The sequence below is a fragment of the Oncorhynchus nerka genome, unplaced genomic scaffold, assembly GCF_034236695.1.
Source record: "Oncorhynchus nerka isolate Pitt River unplaced genomic scaffold, Oner_Uvic_2.0 unplaced_scaffold_7___fragment_2___debris, whole genome shotgun sequence".
NCBI lineage: Eukaryota > Metazoa > Chordata > Actinopteri > Salmoniformes > Salmonidae > Oncorhynchus > Oncorhynchus nerka.
Window position 1 is genome coordinate 84,985 of NW_027040330.1, and position 19,960 is coordinate 104,944.

The 19,960-nt window shown below is 46.8% G+C and overlaps 1 protein-coding gene across 2 annotated transcripts in view; it reads left to right on the forward strand.

The window, feature by feature from the left end:
* Positions 1–334: 334 nt before the first annotated feature.
* LOC115112896 (aquaporin-8-like) overlaps positions 335–19,960 on the forward strand; it is a 38,318-nt gene continuing 18,692 nt past the window's right edge. For both annotated transcript variants that reach the window (XM_029639931.2, XM_029639932.2), the window contains exons 1-2: positions 335–716; positions 1,289–1,415. In XM_029639931.2, coding sequence (XP_029495791.1) covers positions 439–716; positions 1,289–1,415 — 405 coding nt within the window. In that variant the 5' untranslated portion in view covers positions 335–438. The remainder of the gene's footprint in view (positions 717–1,288; positions 1,416–19,960) is intronic.

Below are 19,960 nucleotides of genomic sequence, written 5' to 3' on the forward strand. Positions count from 1 at the left end.
AATGTGTGAAAATAAAGATTTATTTCCAACTTTTCCTGAGTTCACACCATATCTCCCTAAAGGTGCCCTGACATCTGGGATCACAAGGCAATCTGGTGTGGCAACTACTATGGAGTATGGGGACAAGGGAGCTCCAAAAAAATGTATTTCACACATTGTATAGCACGTACGACTGGTAAGGCATTCCATCATCAGTCTGTCATGCACTACAATAGCCACTTCCGCTACAGCTAAATACTATGGACATATGGGGATGTGTGCCAAAACATGCTATCATAGCAAAGGGAGGTGGCGTTGTGGCGATACTCCCACGCATATCCCGAGACCACCCTAATGTGACGGTCCTGTCTGCACTCTTATCAGTGCATGTGTCACACTCTGGCTGACCAGTTGACAGAGCAGGTGTAAGTGACACACTGAGCAGCAGTAGTCAGCAATATGTCTGTGATAGAGTCAAAGACGGAGCTCTTCACCGTGGCTGGGACTGACACTGGGGACTCAGGGCCAGGTTCAGGGGTAGTCAACTCCAGGAAAATAGTCACCACCTTTGAGAGATTTATCCAGCCGTGCTTGGCTGAGGTGTTAGGATGCACTCTCTTCATCTTCGTGGGATGCGGGTCTGTTATTGAGAATGCCGGCGTTCCGGGGAGCATCCAGCCCGCTCTGGCTCATGGGCTGGCGCTGGCGATTGTTATCGCTGTACTGGGAGAGATCAGGTAAGGACATGTTGGCACCTGGTAACATCTCACTCTGAGGTCAGAATGTTTTTGTCATGTTCTCATAACTTGAGATTTACTATAACTAGAGTCTGACCAATATATCGGTATTATCGGCTGATATTGGCCCTTTTACTGCTTTATCAGTATCAGCAATAACTCAACCAATAACCGATATTCAATAAATAGGATGAAAAGGGAATCTCATGCTGATCTGAACACTTGTGGCCATTCTTATGATGTGTCATTATTGTTACAATGTATGAAATCAACATTTGAAGCATATTTATTGGACAATTACTCTTTTGGATGCCAATTCATGATAATTCAGTGTGGACAATTACACTTTTTAATTCCCAGCTGTAAAACAGTATATCGGCACATATATCGCATATTTATGTAAGTTTAGTAAGTTTTCTCCCCCAAAAAATCGGAATCAATATCGGACCACAAAAAACATATCGGTAGGGCTGTAGTTATAACAAGTATATTAAACTCTTTTATCAGTGTGATTTTCCTAATGCATGAGTATCAGTAGCAAGTACTAAACATGTTATTCTGTCTGAATCCAGTGGTGGCCACTTCAACCCAGCTGTGTCTGTGAGTGTGTGCGTCAGTGGAGGACTGGACGTCATCCTACTGGGGCCATATATACTCTCACAGATAGTGGGGGGGGTGACTGGGGCTGGATTGGCAAAGGTAAGGGGGGTTTTCACATCAAGTTTGTTTAGAGCGGGGGATTTTTTTTAGCTCTGGAGTGATTACCCCCTAAATTTGTTTTTTTGGGACAGGAGTAAATATGAACCGCAGTGCACACCAAACAACCGCTGTGGTTCGCTCAAAAGTACAGTCTGTCTGATTCCATTTGTATGTGGTGTGCTTCACTGCAGGTGAGAATGCAGTAAGGGCCAAACAGATAAAAAATAACCAGAGGCCCGCAGTGTTGTTTGTTTGACGCAATGTCAAAACTTGATAGGTCTGAAATATTTTGTGAGTAGCAGTGCATTTATGAGCACATCCTGTGGAGCTGCAGGGGAGACTGGGACTGGTTGTCACACTTCTTACTGTGTATATTTCTCAACAACGGTATATCTATATCATAAGAACCTATTTTAAACAAGAAAGCAGGGTCTTGGGTAGCTGACTAAACTCCACTCCATGATGAAGGAAGTTTATGATGAACTCCACCAATGGAATGGAGCAGAGACCAGGCTTTGTGGAATTCAGCTCCTACTACATCGTTTCGCCCAAGGTCAATACTTTTAAAAAGTGTACTTATGAAATGTTTACCTTGTACCTGTTTGTCCTCTGTAGTTGCGTTACTTTGTTTGCTGAAATGAATACTTTTTCTAAAAACAAGAATCAAATACAACCACCGACTGTTTGCTCATTGCTGTTGCTCTACAATGGCAACTCAGCGTAAATGAGCATGTGCCAATTGAATCTCAACAAGTCAGTGGTATTTCCTTAACATGTTTTGAAAAAGTATGGATTTCAGCAAACAAAGAAAGGTGGAGTTAATCAGAAACTTCCTTCACCATGGAGTGGAGATTAGTCAGATAGGTCTTGGGGAAGAAATGGGCCTCCTCCTATTGGAGTTATTATTCATTAAACACACTGTCCGTTGGAAATGAAGACATTTAGCCTACATTCTTAGAAATAGTCATATTGATTTTGATAGAACAATATTCATAACACAATTCAACAGCTTAAACCTTGTAGGTAGATTTGTTATATAATCACTCCCAATTTAGCATAAAGGCTACTTTCACTTTGGACAGGGGGGTCATGTCCCCCCTACATTCTGAAATTGCACTTTTGTGCATCCCCTATCATTGCAATGTGATACCAAATAATGCAATTCTTTAGGACCTTTGGGGATGCCTCAGAGTGGTCGGGTAGGCTTTTTGGAGATTTCAGTCAGTTGGATTTAGGATCATGCAGACACCACAAAGCATGCAGACAGGATCTGTGAAAGGCAAAGCTTCTGGAAGGCTGGCTGGAGAGTTGAACAGAGTCAGCTGTCAGTGTGTTGAGCTTTTTCTCCGAGTTGTTAAAGCAAGCAGAGCAAAACTGTCTACTCTTTAGTTGACTGATGTAACTGCTGTTTAACCTTATGGGAAAAAAAGTTAACTAGTGGTTGTTTCCAGTGCTGAGATATTAACTAGTGTAACTGACATGTAACGTTAGATAATGTTTCATCCCCTCTCAACTGAGGTGAATCAAATAGCTAGCTAGTAGCTAACTAACCACAACCAGGTCAGCTCTGGACTCTAGTTATCTGGCAGATAGCGATATGAGGTGGTTACTATTATTATCTAACAGCTGTTGTGTGTCTGGAAATGTTTTGTAGCCTTAGATTTGTCCTGTTTCAACAGTAGTAAATTAACTTGGCTAGCTTTCGCCAGTTGATGTATCGTTAGAGAGAGAGCTGGCCAAATGTTGGCTAACGTTAGCTATTCTTTTTGCCTCAATCAGACTAGACCTGAATTAAATGATGAAACTAGCAGCCAAACGATTGAAGACCGATATTCTGATGTTTTTTCAGTGCAATGTGAGTTTTTATTAGTCAGTATAGCAATGTAATTAGTTATTGATCTGTCAGTTTCCCTAGCTAATCCCCTACTTTTCACATAAACACAGTAATAAACTGCCCTACATTTTTTTAAACATTTATTTAACTTGGCAAGTCAGTTAAGAACATTGACAGCCTAGGATCAGTGGGTTAACTACCTGTTCAGGGGCAGAACGACAGATTTGTACCTTGTCAGCTCGGGGATTTGAACTTGCAACCTTTCGGTTACTAGTCCAACACACTAACCACTAGGCTACTGTGCCGTGTACTAACTGGTGCACAGTCAGTACACAACACTATTCTCATATTGTCTTAGCAGGATCAGATGGTGACAGGTGTCCGAGCAGGTGTCAGACAGCCAAGTCTGTTCACACTGCTATGCTTTATCTTGGCCAGGTCGCAGTTGCAAATGAGAACTTGTTCTCAACTAGCCTACCTGGTTAAATAAAGGTGAAATAAAAATGTTTTTTTTTTAAAGTAAGACAAGTCTACAGAGCTCAGGTGAATTTTGCAGTATATTCAGTAAATGATCAAAGTTCCAACTTGAATTGATGAGTATACTTACAGTAGCTAAAGGACAGCAGTCTATCTTAGTGTCACGACTTCCGCCAAAGTCGGCCCCTCTCCTTGTTTGGGTGGTGTTCGGCGGTCGACGTCACCAACCTTCTAGCTATCATTGATCCATTTTTCATTTTCCATTGGTTTTGTCTTGTCTTCCTACACACCTGGTTCCAATACCATTCATTACATGTTGTGTGTTTAACTCTCTGTTTTCCCTCACGTCCTTGTCAGAGATTGTTTGTTGTATGTAGGTGTGTTATTTGTTCTGGTGTGCGATGGGTTTTGCACCCTATTATGTTATTTTTGTATACTTTGGTTTTCTGAGGTTTTTTGAATGTTTATTAAACAGCTCCGTTTTTACCAAGTTCATTCTCCTGCGCCTGACTTCCCTGCCACCAGAACGCACCACATTACAGAATCTCTGACCACACTATGAAGTCAGCAGGAGAGTATACCCCGGCCATTGAGATGGAGGAGCGCTTCCAGGAGCATGCAGCAATGCTTTGCCAATTTAGCACCGCCATGGATCGCGTTGTCAAAACTATGGACTGCTGGGAGAGACAGGGAGTTTTTCCAGCACCTCCACCAGCCCAACCGGGGTCTCTCTTGAGCGCTCCTTTCCAGCCTGAACCAAGTTGAATCCGTCTCTCCTTACCCCGACGGGAGGGCAGTTGAACCTTTGCAGTTGAACCTTTATCTGGCCACCGTCCACCTGGCTCTATCGGACCGTGAGAGAGTGTCTGCCCTCATCTCGTGCCTCACCGGGAGAGCCCTGGAATGGGCCAACACTGTGTGGAGAGGGAGATGCGGCGTTGGACCAGTTTGAGGAGTTCACCCGCCGTTTCCGGGAAGTCTTCAACCACCTGCCCGAGGGGAGAGCGGTGAGTGAACGCCTCTACCATCTGAGGCAGGAGACGAGGAGCGCCCAGGAGTTCGACCTGCAGTTTGCCCTGGAGTTTAGGACCCTGGCTGCCGACGCGGGATGGAACGTCAGGGCCCTGATCAACCAGTATTGTTTCAGTCTGCGCAAGGATGTCTGTTGGGAGCTGCAGAGACACCACCCTCACTTTCGACCAGCTGGTGGATCTGTCCATCCGGCTGGACAACCTGCTGGCTACTCGCGGATGTCCAGATCGGGGTCTGGTAGGTCCATCCTCCCGCACCCCCTCTCCAATACCTCTGGAGCTGGGAGGTGCAGTGCGCAGGGAGACCGGAGGGGGTTCCCACTCGTGCACCGTCTGTGGCTGCAGAGGTCACACTGTTGGTTCCTCTGGGAATCAAGGATTCTGGGAATCCCAAGAGTCATGTGTATCCCCTCTCACAGGCAGAGATGGAGGCTATGGAAACATATGTCTCCAAATCCCTGCGTCAGGGGTACATTCGCTCCTCCACTTCACCCGCCTCCTCAAGTTAATTTTTTGTGAAGAAGAAGGATGGGAGTCTGCGCCCGTGTATTGACTATCAGGGTCTGAATCAGATCACTGTGAGGTATAGTTACCCGCTACCGCTCATAGCTACAGCAATAGAGTCAAAGCGGGGTAGCAGGGTAGCCTAGTGGTTAGAGCGTTGGACTAGTAACCGGAAGGTTGCAAGTTCAAACCCCCGAGCTGACAAGGTACAAATCTGTCGTTCTGCTCCTGAACAGGCTGTTAACCCACTGTTCCTAGGCCGTCATTGAAAATAAGAATCTGTTCTTAACTGACTTGCCTGGTTAAATAAAGGTAAAATAAAAATGCACAGGGTGCACTTCTTCAGCAAACTAGATCTCAGGAGCGCGTATCCGAGAGGGAGACGAGTGGAATACGGCTTTCAGTACCAGCTCTGGGCACTATGAGTATCTCGTCATGCCGTACGGGTTGATGAATGCGACATCAGTCTTCCAAGCCTTTGTAGACGAGATTTTCAGGGACCTGCACGGGAAGGGTGTAGTAGTGTATATTGATGTACTCCGCTACACGCGCTGAGCATGTGTCCCTGGTGCGCTTGGTCGCCTGTTGGAGCATGACCTGTACGTCGAAGCTGAGAAATGGGGTCAGGCAGCCAGGGAAGACCAATGATGGAGCTGTGGTGAATTTTTGCAGATGCAACACTTTATTCTCTCTGTGCAGAAAACGTGGACAAGTCAGATACTTCAAAGATTGAAACTATTTTAAGGCAGTCTGACAAACATCCAAAAGTTGATTTCCAAACTGTATGACACAAAACATGTCAAACAAAAATGTGAGAAAGACCTGATGTAATTGATGATGAATGGATACAGATATGTTTGAATGCCATGTCATGTTCATATAATCTCAGACATGAATTACTGCAGTTTAACACCATCCATAGAACATACTATATTCCAGTGAAACTGAATTACATGCACTCAGAAATGTCATTCCTCTGCTGCAGGGGTAAAACACAAAAAAGGACATGTTTCAATATGTTATGGTCTTGTGAAGGCTGGCTGAATTCTGGCAAAGTATGTTATTTTATCTCAGCATGTCTACAGATTCTCCCTTCTCCCTGTTTATGTTTGCTTGGAAATGTTGATACTTGAGACTGTTATCAGAAGAAACTGTGTAATCAAGCATTTATAGCAGCTAAGAAATGCATTGCCATTATTTAGAAGGTTGGTTATCCTCCCACAATGTCACAATGGATGGTAGAAATGTCAAGTTATGTATCACTAGATTTTATGTATTACTATATTAATAGTATACTGGGCAACTTTCATAAGGTCTGGATAGCTTATATGGAATTCAGTACGACAAAAGGAATCTGTTTTGAAAACATGCCCACGTCAGAGGAGATATCTATTAAGGCAATCCCTAGCTGCTGGGCTGCTCAGTCCTGGAACTTGCCGTCCTGTGGGTTGTCACTCTGGCCTTGGCCTAACACACCCGAAAACCAATAATGAATGTTTCACTAAGATCCTAAAGCTGAGTTGGGTTGGGACGCTGCAGGGTGTTGGACCCTTAGGGACATATTGTGTGCAAGTAAAAAGAGCTCTACAGTACTATGAGGCCTATGACATGAATTATACTGAACAAAATATTTTGCTGAGTTACAGTTCATGAAGGGAAATAAGTTAATTTAAATAAATACATTAGGCCCTAATCTATGGATTTCACATGACTGGACAGGGGCGCAGCCATAGGTGGGTCTGGGAGGGCATTGGCCCACTCACTGGGGACGCAGGCCCACCCACTGGGGACGCAAGCCCAGCCAATCAGAATGAGGTGTGAGCCCCACAGTAGGGCTTTATTACAGACATACATACTCCTCAGCAGAGGTTGTCTTAATATGGACAATCAATCACTCAAACATGTTTAATAATGATCTCTAACCTAGCTTGATGACTGTGGGCATTGGTGCTTACTTTTTGTTCTAAATAGACACAACATATTGGATTGTGTAGAAATGCAGGAAATGAGCTTTAGATGGTCAAAAAAAAGTCCTACACAGACCCCCCCCCAACCAAAGTTTTGCCCCTGCCTATGATCCTAATTTCCATGTCTTGTCCAAGCAACAATTTAGAAATCAGTTTGAAATAGGCTACAGCTCTCCCTTTCCCCTTTTCAACAATATCAATTCATTGTTCACAGATAGCCTACTCCTAAAATTGAAACAATGAGAATACCAAGACTTGTTTTCAAAATCAATTAAATATATATGTTTACTCACCCATCTCACACAATATCCTATAATGACAAAGTGAAAACATGTTTTAGACATTGTGGCAATTTTATTGAAAATGAAATTCAGAAATAACCATTTACATAAGTATTCACCCCCTTTGCTATGACGCACCAAATTAAGCCAGGTGCTTCCAATTTCCTTTGATAACCCTTGAGACGTCACAACAACTTGATTGAAGTCCAACTGTGGCTAACATAAATTACAGAATGAAAAGAAGGAAGCCTGTACAGAATAAAATGATTCCCTTAAATGTGCACAAGGCATCATGAAATCAGCAGATTATCAAGGTTTATTATAGCCCAATGTTCAACCCAGTGTCTCCATTGAAGGTTGTGGGTCTTCCAGCAGGACAAGGCCCCAAAAAACATATCATAAGTATTATTATAATATTTGATTTAAACTTTATTTAACTAGGCAAGTCAGTTAAGAACAAATTATTATTTACAATGACAGCCAACACCAGACAAATTGTGCACTGCCCTATGGGGCTTCCAATTAAGGCCTGTGATTTGAACCAGGGTGTCTGTAGTGACACCTCTAGCACTAAGATGCAGTGCCTTAGACCGCTGCACCACGCAGGAGCCCCAAGGAATGTTTCAAGAAGAAATGCTGGACTGTCCTGGAGTGTCCAGTGAAGATTCCAGACGTTGTTGGAGGGCACCCATCAAACATTGAAGAATTAGAGCATTTTGCTGCTGAAGAGTGGGACAAATTGCCAGTAGAATGGTGCAGTAAGTTCAATGATGGCTACAAGAAGTGTTTGTCCACAGTTATCTTGGCCTACGGCTGTGCAACCAGGTACATTCGCCTTTATTTTGTCAATTAAAATTGTAAACTTAAGTTAAAAAAAATAAACTAGTTCTGCATTGTTGAAAATCCAATAACAGGGTGTTACAGGAAAGTGTTTAGTTATGTGTTCATATCCTCGTGGGTTTACAATATTAAAACACACAACCCCTGCTCGTCAATGTTTAGAGATGCTGCTAGAAATTGTCAAGATGGATGACCTCTTGCAAAGAAGTTGCACATATTAACCTTAAAATTACTAGGCTACACAGCACACTCCAGATTGGGAGAAATAGGCTAAATACTGTGACAACCAACCAATGATGAGAGAACCAGCCCCAGTATCCTAACTTCAACCAAACAGTGAAGAGAGAACCAGCCACAGTCTCCCCACTTCAACCAACCCATGATGAGAGAACCAGCCCCTGTCTCCCATATTCAACCAACCCATGATGAGAGAACCAGCCCCAGTATCCTAACTTCAACCAAACAGTGAAGAGAGAACCAGCCCCAGTCTCCCCACTTCAACCAACCCATGATGAGAGAACCAGCCCCAGTCTCCCATATTCAACCAACCCATGATGAGAGAACCAGCCCCAGTCTCCCCACTTCAACCAACCCATGATGAGAGAACCAGCCCCTGTCTCCCGTATTCAACCAACCCATGATGAGAACCAGCCCCAGTCTACCGTATTCAACCAACCAATGATGAGAGAACCAGCCCCAGTCTACCGTATTCAACCAACCAATGATGAGAGAACCAGCCCCAGTCTACCGTATTCAACCAACCAATGATGAGAGAACCAGCCCCAGTCTCCCATATTCAACCAACCCATGATGAGAGAACCAGCCCCAGTCTCCCGTATTCAACCAACCCATGATGAGAGAACCAGCCCCTGTCTCCCATATTCAACCAACCCATGATGAGAGAACCAGCCCCAGTCTCCCATATTCAACCAACCCATGATGAGAGAACCAGCCCCAGTCTCCCCACTTCAACCAACCCATGATGAGAGAACCAGCCCCTGTCTCCGTATTCAACCAACCCATGATGAGAACCAGCCCCAGTCTACCGTATTCAACCAACCAATGATGAGAGGACCAGCACCTGTCTCCCATATTCAACCAACCCATGATGAGAGAACCAGCCCCAGTCTCCCCACTTCAACCAACCCATGATGAGAGAACCAGCCCCAGTCTCCCGTATTCAACCAACCAATGATGAGAACCAGCCCCAGTCTCCCCACTTCAACCAACCAAGGATGAGAGAACCAGCCCCTGTCTCCCATATTCAACCAACCCATGATGAGCGAACCAGCCCCAGTGTCCCCACTTCAACCAACCCATGATGAGAGAACCAGCCCCAGTCTCCCCACTTCAACCAACCAAGGATGAGAGAACCAGCCCCTGTCTCCCATATTCAACCAACCCATGATGAGAGAACCAGCCCCAGTCTCCCCACTTCAACCAACCCATGATGAGAGAACCAGCCATAGTCTCCCCACTTCAACCAACCCATGATGAGAGAACCAGCCCCAGTCTCCCCATTTCAACAAACCAATGATGAGAGAACCAGCCCCAGTCTCCCGTATTCAACCAACCCATGATGAGAGAACCAGCCCCAGTCTACCGTATTCAACCAACCCATGATGAGAGAACCAGCCCCAGTCTCCCGTATTCAACCAACCCATGATGAGAACCAGCCCCAGTCTCCCGTATTCAACCAACCCATGATGAGAGAACCAGCCCCAGTCTCCCGTATTCAACCAACCAATGATGAGAGAACCAGCCCCAGTCTACCGTATTCAACCAACCCATGATGAGAACCAGCCCCAGTCTACCGTATTCAACCAACCAATGATGAGAGAACCAGCCCCAGTCTCCCGTATTCAACCAACCCATGATGAGAGAACCAGCCCCAGTCTACCGTATTCAACCAACCCATGATGAAAGAACCAGCCCCAGTCTCCCGTATTCAACCAACCCATGATGAGAGAACCAGCCCCAGTCTCCCGTATTCAACCAACCCATGATGAGAGAACCAGCCCCAGTCTCCCGTATTCAACCAACCCATGATGAGAACCAGCCTCAGTCTACCGTATTCAACCAACCAATGTTGAGAGAACCAGGCCCAGTCTGCTGTTTTCAACCAACCCATGATGAGAGAACCGCCCCCAGTCTCCCCTTTTAACAGCACCTTGCAGTTATTACAGAGCGACTATTGTGTTATTTCCTACCGCATGTTGCAAAGCAAGTGCAATATGACGATAGGTACACACAAGTGTTGCTCCATATGATCATAGATGTATTTAACATGAGAATGTTCGTTCATTAAACAAATTACTTGCATCACACATAGTTTTGCGTAGTCTACGCATTTGAGTTAATTTGACGTTTGGCAATATGTAACCAACTAGACCAAGTTACCATAACGCAATGTAACAAACTATCAAACTGATTCGAATGATAGCTAACAAATTTATGTGAGAAAATGTCAATAGCTTGGATATTAGAATAGGTCTAAAAACAAATCACAAGCATTTGGATCCAAACAAAGAACATTAATAAATGGCAATATAATCCCAATGTAATCCCAATATAATCCCAATAAAACCCCAATAAAACCCCACTTCAACCAACCCATGATGAGAGAACCAGCCATAGTCTCCCACTTCAACCAACCCATGATGAGAGAACCAGCCCCAGTCTCCCGTATTCAAACAACCCATGATGAGAGAACCAGCCCCAGTCTACCGTATTCAACCAACCAATGATGAGAGAACCAGCCCCAGTCTACCGTATTCAACCAACCCATGATGAGAACCAGCCCCAGTCTACCGTATTCAACCAACCCATGATGAGAGAACCAGCCCCAGTCTCCCGTATTCAACCAACCCATGATGAGAACCAGCCCCAGTCTACCGTATTCAACCAACCCATGATGAGAGAACCAGCCCCAGTCTACCGTATTCAACCAACCAATGATGAGAGAACCAGCCCCAGTCTACCGTATTCAACCAACCCATGATGAGAACCAGCCCCAGTCTACCGTATTCAACCAACCAATGATGAGAGAACCAGCCCCAGTCTCCCGTATTCAACCAACCCATGATGAGAGAACCAGCCCCAGTCTACCGTATTCAACCAACCCATGATGAAAGAACCAGCCCCAGTCTCCCCATTTCAACAAACCCATGATGAGAACCAGACCATCATCCCATTTCAACCAACCCATGTTGAGAGAACCAGCTCCAGTCTCCCGTATTCAACCAACCCATGATGAGAGAACCAGCCCCAGTCTCCCGTATTCAACCAACCCATGATGAGAGAACCAGCCCCAGTCTCCCGTATTCAACCAACCCATGATGAGAGAACCAGCCCCAGTCTCCCGTATTCAACCAACCCATGATGAGAGAACCAGCCCCAGTCTCCCGTATTCAACCAACCCATGATGAGAGAACCAGCCCCAGTCTCCCGTATTCAACCAACCCAGGATGAGAGAACCAGCCCCAGTCTACCGTATTCAACCAACCAATGATGAGAGAACCAGCCCCAGTCTACCGTATTCAACCAACCCATGATGAGAACCAGCCCCAGTCTACCGTATTCAACCAACCAATGATGAGAGAACCAGCCCCAGTCTCCCGTATTCAACCAACCCATGATGAGAGAACCAGCCCCAGTCTACCGTATTCAACCAACCCATGATGAGAGAACCAGCCCCAGTCTCCCGTATTCAACCAACCCATGATGAGAGAACCAGCCCCAGTCTCCCGTATTCAACCAACCCATGATGAGAGAACCAGCCCCAGTCTCCCGTATTCAACCAACCCATGATGAGAACCAGCCTCAGTCTACCGTATTCAACCAACCAATGTTGAGAGAACCAGGCCCAGTCTGCTGTTTTCAACCAACCCATGATGAGAGAACCGCCCCAGTCTCCCCTTTTAACAGCACCTTGCAGTTATTACAGAGCGACTATTGTGTTATTTCCTACCGCATGTTGCAAAGCAAGTGCAATATGACGATAGGTACACACAAGTGTTGCTCCATATGATCATAGATGTATTTAACATGAGAATGTTCGTTCATTAAACAAATTACTTGCATCACACATAGTTTTGCGTAGTCTCACGCATTTGAGTTAATTTGACGTTTGGCAATATGTAACCAACTAGACCAAGTTACCATAACGCAATGTAACAAACTATCAAACTGATTCGAATGATAGCTAACAAATTTATGTGAGAAAATGTCAATAGCTTGGATATTAGAATAGGTCTAAAAACAAATCACAAGCATTTGGATCCAAACAAAGAACATTAATAAATGGCAATATAATCCCAATGTAATCCCAATATAATCCCAATAAAACCCCAATAAAACCCCACTTCAACCAACCCATGATGAGAGAACCAGCCATAGTCTCCCCACTTCAACCAACCCATGATGAGAGAACCAGCCCCAGTCTCCCGTATTCAAACAACCCATGATGAGAGAACCAGCCCCAGTCTACCGTATTCAACCAACCAATGATGAGAGAACCAGCCCCAGTCTACCGTATTCAACCAACCCATGATGAGAACCAGCCCCAGTCTACCGTATTCAACCAACCCATGATGAGAGAACCAGCCCCAGTCTCCCGTATTCAACCAACCCATGATGAGAACCAGCCCCAGTCTACCGTATTCAACCAACCCATGATGAGAGAACCAGCCCCAGTCTACCGTATTCAACCAACCAATGATGAGAGAACCAGCCCCAGTCTACCGTATTCAACCAACCCATGATGAGAACCAGCCCCAGTCTACCGTATTCAACCAACCAATGATGAGAGAACCAGCCCCAGTCTCCCGTATTCAACCAACCCATGATGAGAGAACCAGCCCCAGTCTACCGTATTCAACCAACCCATGATGAAAGAACCAGCCCCAGTCTCCCCATTTCAACAAACCCATGATGAGAACCAGACCATCATCCCATTTCAACCAACCCATGTTGAGAGAACCAGCTCCAGTCTCCCGTATTCAACCAACCCATGATGAGAGAACCAGCCCCAGTCTCCCGTATTCAACCAACCCATGATGAGAGAACCAGCCCCAGTCTCCCGTATTCAACCAACCCATGATGAGAGAACCAGCCCCAGTCTCCCGTATTCAACCAACCCATGATGAGAGAACCGGCCCCAGTCTCCCGTATTCAACCAACCCATGATGAGAGAACCAGCCCCAGTCTCCCGTATTCAACCAACCCAGGATGAGAGAACCAGCCCCAGTCTCCCATATTCAACCAACCCATGATGAGAGAACCAGCCCCAGTCTCCCGTATTCAACCAACCCATGATGAGAGAACCAGCCCCAGTCTACCGTATTCAACCAACCCATGATGAGAGAACCAGCCCCAGTCTCCCGTATTCAACCAACCCATGATGAGAACCAGCCCCAGTCTACCGTATTCAACCAACCCATGATGAGAGAACCAGCCCCAGTCTACCGTATTCAACCAACCAATGATGAGAGAACCAGCCCCAGTCTACCGTATTCAACCAACCCATGATGAGAACCAGCCCCAGTCTACCGTATTCAACCAACCAATGATGAGAGAACCAGCCCCAGTCTCCCGTATTCAACCAACCCATGATGAGAGAACCAGCCCCAGTCTACCGTATTCAACCAACCCATGATGAAAGAACCAGCCCCAGTCTCCCCATTTCAACAAACCCATGATGAGAACCAGACCATCATCCCATTTCAACCAACCCATGTTGAGAGAACCAGCTCCAGTCTCCCGTATTCAACCAACCCATGATGAGAGAACCAGCCCCAGTCTCCCGTATTCAACCAACCCATGATGAGAGAACCAGCCCCAGTCTCCCGTATTCAACCAACCCATGATGAGAGAACCAGCCCCAGTCTCCCGTATTCAACCAACCCATGATGAGAGAACCAGCCCCAGTCTCCCGTATTCAACCAACCCATGATGAGAGAACCAGCCCCAGTCTCCCGTATTCAACCAACCCAGGATGAGAGAACCAGCCCCAGTCTCCCATATTCAACCAACCCATGATGAGAGAACCAGCCCCAGTCTCCCGTATTCAACCAACCCATGATGAGAGAACCAGCCCCAGTCTCCCGTATTCAACCAACCCATGATGAGAGAACCAGCCCCAGTCTCCCGTATTCAACCAACCCATGATGAGAGAACCAGCCCCAGTCTCCCGTATTCAACCAACCCATGATGAGAGAACCAGCCCCAGTCTCCCGTATTCAACCAACCCATGATGAGAGAACCAGCCCCAGTCTCCCGTATTCAACCAACCCATGATGAGAACCAGCCTCAGTCTACCGTATTCAACCAACCAATGATGAGAGAACCAGGCCCAGTCTGCTGTTTTCAACCAACCCATGATGAGAGAACCAGCCATAGTCTCCCCACTTCAACCAACCCATGATGAGAGAACCAGCCCCAGTCTCCCGTATTCAACCAACCAATGATGAGAGAACCAGCCCCAGTATCCTAACTTCAACCAAACAGTGAAGAGAGAACCAGCCACAGTCTCCCCACTTCAACCAACCCATGATGAGAGAACCAGCCCCTGTCTCCCATATTCAACCAACCCATGATGAGAGAACCAGCCCCAGTATCCTAACTTCAACCAAACAGTGAAGAGAGAACCAGCCCCAGTCTCCCCACTTCAACCAACCCATGATGAGAGAACCAGCCCCAGTCTCCCATATTCAACCAACCCATGATGAGAGAACCAGCCCCAGTCTCCCCACTTCAACCAACCCATGATGAGAGAACCAGCCCCTGTCTCCCGTATTCAACCAACCCATGATGAGAACCAGCCCCAGTCTACCGTATTCAACCAACCAATGATGAGAGAACCAGCCCCAGTCTACCGTATTCAACCAACCAATGATGAGAGAACCAGCCCCAGTCTACCGTATTCAACCAACCAATGATGAGAGAACCAGCCCCAGTCTCCCATATTCAACCAACCCATGATGAGAGAACCAGCCCCAGTCTCCCGTATTCAACCAACCCATGATGAGAGAACCAGCCCCTGTCTCCCATATTCAACCAACCCATGATGAGAGAACCAGCCCCAGTCTCCCATATTCAACCAACCCATGATGAGAGAACCAGCCCCAGTCTCCCCACTTCAACCAACCCATGATGAGAGAACCAGCCCCTGTCTCCCGTATTCAACCAACCCATGATGAGAACCAGCCCCAGTCTACCGTATTCAACCAACCAATGATGAGAGGACCAGCACCTGTCTCCCATATTCAACCAACCCATGATGAGAGAACCAGCCCCAGTCTCCCCACTTCAACCAACCCATGATGAGAGAACCAGCCCCAGTCTCCCGTATTCAACCAACCCATGATGAGAACCAGCCCCAGTCTCCCCACTTCAACCAACCAAGGATGAGAGAACCAGCCCCTGTCTCCCATATTCAACCAACCCATGATGAGCGAACCAGCCCCAGTGTCCCCACTTCAACCAACCCATGATGAGAGAACCAGCCCCAGTCTCCCCACTTCAACCAACCAAGGATGAGAGAACCAGCCCCTGTCTCCCATATTCAACCAACCCATGATGAGAGAACCAGCCCCAGTCTCCCCACTTCAACCAACCCATGATGAGAGAACCAGCCCCAGTCTCCCGTATTCAAACAACCCATGATGAGAGAACCAGCCCCAGTCTACCGTATTCAACCAACCAATGATGAGAGAACCAGCCCCAGTCTACCGTATTCAACCAACCCATGATGAGAACCAGCCCCAGTCTACCGTATTCAACCAACCCATGATGAGAGAACCAGCCCCAGTCTCCCGTATTCAACCAACCCATGATGAGAACCAGCCCCAGTCTACCGTATTCAACCAACCCATGATGAGAGAACCAGCCCCAGTCTACCGTATTCAACCAACCAATGATGAGAGAACCAGCCCCAGTCTACCGTATTCAACCAACCCATGATGAGAACCAGCCCCAGTCTACCGTATTCAACCAACCAATGATGAGAGAACCAGCCCCAGTCTCCCGTATTCAACCAACCCATGATGAGAGAACCAGCCCCAGTCTACCGTATTCAACCAACCCATGATGAAAGAACCAGCCCCAGTCTCCCGTATTCAACCAACCCATGATGAGAGAACCAGCCCCAGTCTCCGTATTCAACCAACCCATGATGAGAGAACCAGCCCCAGTCTCCCGTATTCAACCAACCCATGATGAGAACCAGCCTCAGTCTACCGTATTCAACCAACCAATGTTGAGAGAACCAGGCCCAGTCTGCTGTTTTCAACCAACCCATGATGAGAGAACCGCCCCCAGTCTCCCCTTTTAACAGCACCTTGCAGTTATTACAGAGCGACTATTGTGTTATTTCCTACCGCATGTTGCAAAGCAAGTGCAATATGACGATAGGTACACACAAGTGTTGCTCCATATGATCATAGATGTATTTAACATGAGAATGTTCGTTCATTAAACAAATTACTTGCATCACACATAGTTTTGCGTAGTCTACGCATTTGAGTTAATTTGACGTTTGGCAATATGTAACCAACTAGACCAAGTTACCATAACGCAATGTAACAAACTATCAAACTGATTCGAATGATAGCTAACAAATTTATGTGAGAAAATGTCAATAGCTTGGATATTAGAATAGGTCTAAAAACAAATCACAAGCATTTGGATCCAAACAAAGAACATTAATAAATGGCAATATAATCCCAATGTAATCCCAATATAATCCCAATAAAACCCCAATAAAACCCCACTTCAACCAACCCATGATGAGAGAACCAGCCATAGTCTCCCCACTTCAACCAACCCATGATGAGAGAACCAGCCCCAGTCTCCGTATTCAAACAACCCATGATGAGAGAACCAGCCCCAGTCTACCGTATTCAACCAACCAATGATGAGAGAACCAGCCCCAGTCTACCGTATTCAACCAACCCATGATGAGAACCAGCCCCAGTCTACCGTATTCAACCAACCCATGATGAGAGAACCAGCCCCAGTCTCCCGTATTCAACCAACCCATGATGAGAACCAGCCCCAGTCTACCGTATTCAACCAACCCATGATGAGAGAACCAGCCCCAGTCTACCGTATTCAACCAACCAATGATGAGAGAACCAGCCCCAGTCTACCGTATTCAACCAACCCATGATGAGAACCAGCCCCAGTCTACCGTATTCAACCAACCAATGATGAGAGAACCAGCCCCAGTCTCCCGTATTCAACCAACCCATGATGAGAGAACCAGCCCCAGTCTACCGTATTCAACCAACCCATGATGAAAGAACCAGCCCCAGTCTCCCCATTTCAACAAACCCATGATGAGAACCAGACCATCATCCCATTTCAACCAACCCATGTTGAGAGAACCAGCTCCAGTCTCCCGTATTCAACCAACCCATGATGAGAGAACCAGCCCCAGTCTCCCGTATTCAACCAACCCATGATGAGAGAACCAGCCCCAGTCTCCCGTATTCAACCAACCCATGATGAGAGAACCAGCCCCAGTCTCCGTATTCAACCAACCCATGATGAGAGAACCAGCCCCAGTCTCCCGTATTCAACCAACCCATGATGAGAGAACCAGCCCCAGTCTCCCGTATTCAACCAACCCAGGATGAGAGAACCAGCCCCAGTCTCCCATATTCAACCAACCCATGATGAGAGAACCAGCCCCAGTCTCCCGTATTCAACCAACCCATGATGAGAGAACCAGCCCCAGTCTACCGTATTCAACCAACCCATGATGAGAGAACCAGCCCCAGTCTCCCGTATTCAACCAACCCATGATGAGAACCAGCCCCAGTCTACCGTATTCAACCAACCCATGATGAGAGAACCAGCCCCAGTCTACCGTATTCAACCAACCAATGATGAGAGAACCAGCCCCAGTCTACCGTATTCAACCAACCCATGATGAGAACCAGCCCCAGTCTACCGTATTCAACCAACCAATGATGAGAGAACCAGCCCCAGTCTCCCGTATTCAACCAACCCATGATGAGAGAACCAGCCCCAGTCTACCGTATTCAACCAACCCATGATGAAAGAACCAGCCCCAGTCTCCCCATTTCAACAAACCCATGATGAGAACCAGACCATCATCCCATTTCAACCAACCCATGTTGAGAGAACCAGCTCCAGTCTCCCGTATTCAACCAGCCCCACCCATGATGAGAGAACCAGCCCCAGTCTCCCGTATTCAACCAACCCATGATGAGAGAACCAGCCCCAGTCTCCCGTATTCAACCAACCCATGATGAGAGAACCAGCCCCAGTCTCCGTATTCAACCAACCCATGATGAGAGAACCAGCCCCAGTCTCCCGTATTCAACCAACCCATGATGAGAGAACCAGCCCCAGTCTCCCGTATTCAACCAACCCAGGATGAGAGAACCAGCCCCAGTCTCCCATATTCAACCAACCCATGATGAGAGAACCAGCCCCAGTCTCCCGTATTCAACCAACCCATGATGAGAGAACCAGCCCCAGTCTCCCGTATTCAACCAACCCATGATGAGAGAACCAGCCCCAGTCTCCCGTATTCAACCAACCCATGATGAGAGAACCAGCCCCAGTCTCCGTATTCAACCAACCCATGATGAGAGAACCAGCCCCAGTCTCCCGTATTCAACCAACCCATGATGAGAACCAGCCCCAGTCTCCCGTATTCAACCAACCCATGATGAGAACCACCAGGCCAACCAATGATGAGAGAACCAGGCCCAGTCTGCTGTTTCAACCAACCCATGATGAGAGAACCAGCCATAGTCTCTCAACCAACCCCCCACGTATTCAACCAACCCATGATGAGAGAACCAGCCCCAGTCTCCCGTATTCAACCAACCCAGGATGAGAGAACCAGCCCCAGTCTCCCATATTCAACCAACCCAGGATGAGAGAACCAGCCCCAGTCTCCCGTATTCAACCAACCCATGATGAGAGAACCAGCCCCAGTCTCCCGTATTCAACCAACCCATGATGAGAGAACCAGCCCCAGTCTCCCGTATTCAACCAACCCATGATGAGAGAACCAGCCCCAGTCTCCGTATTCAACCAACCCATGATGAGAGAACCAGCCCCAGTCTCCCGTATTCAACCAACCCATGATGAGAGAACCAGCCCCAGTCTCCGTATTCAACCAACCCATGATGAGAGAACCAGCCCCAGTCTCCCGTATTCAACCAACCCATGATGAGAACCAGCCTCAGTCTACCGTATTCAACCAACCAATGATGAGAGAACCAGGCCCAGTCTGCTGTTTTCAACCAACCCATGATGAGAGAACCGCCCCCAGTCTCCCCTTTTAACAGCACCTTGCAGTTATTACAGAGCGACTATTGTGTTATTTCCTACCGCATGTTGCAAAGCAAGTGCAATATGACGATAGGTACACACAAGTGTTGCTCCATATGATCATAGATGTATTTAACATGAGAATGTTCGTTCATTAAACAAATTACTTGCATCACACATAGTTTTGCGTAGTCTACGCATTTGAGTTAATTTGACGTTTGGCAATATGTAACCAACTAGACCAAGTTACCATAACGCAATGTAACAAACTATCAAACTGATTCGAATGATAGCTAAC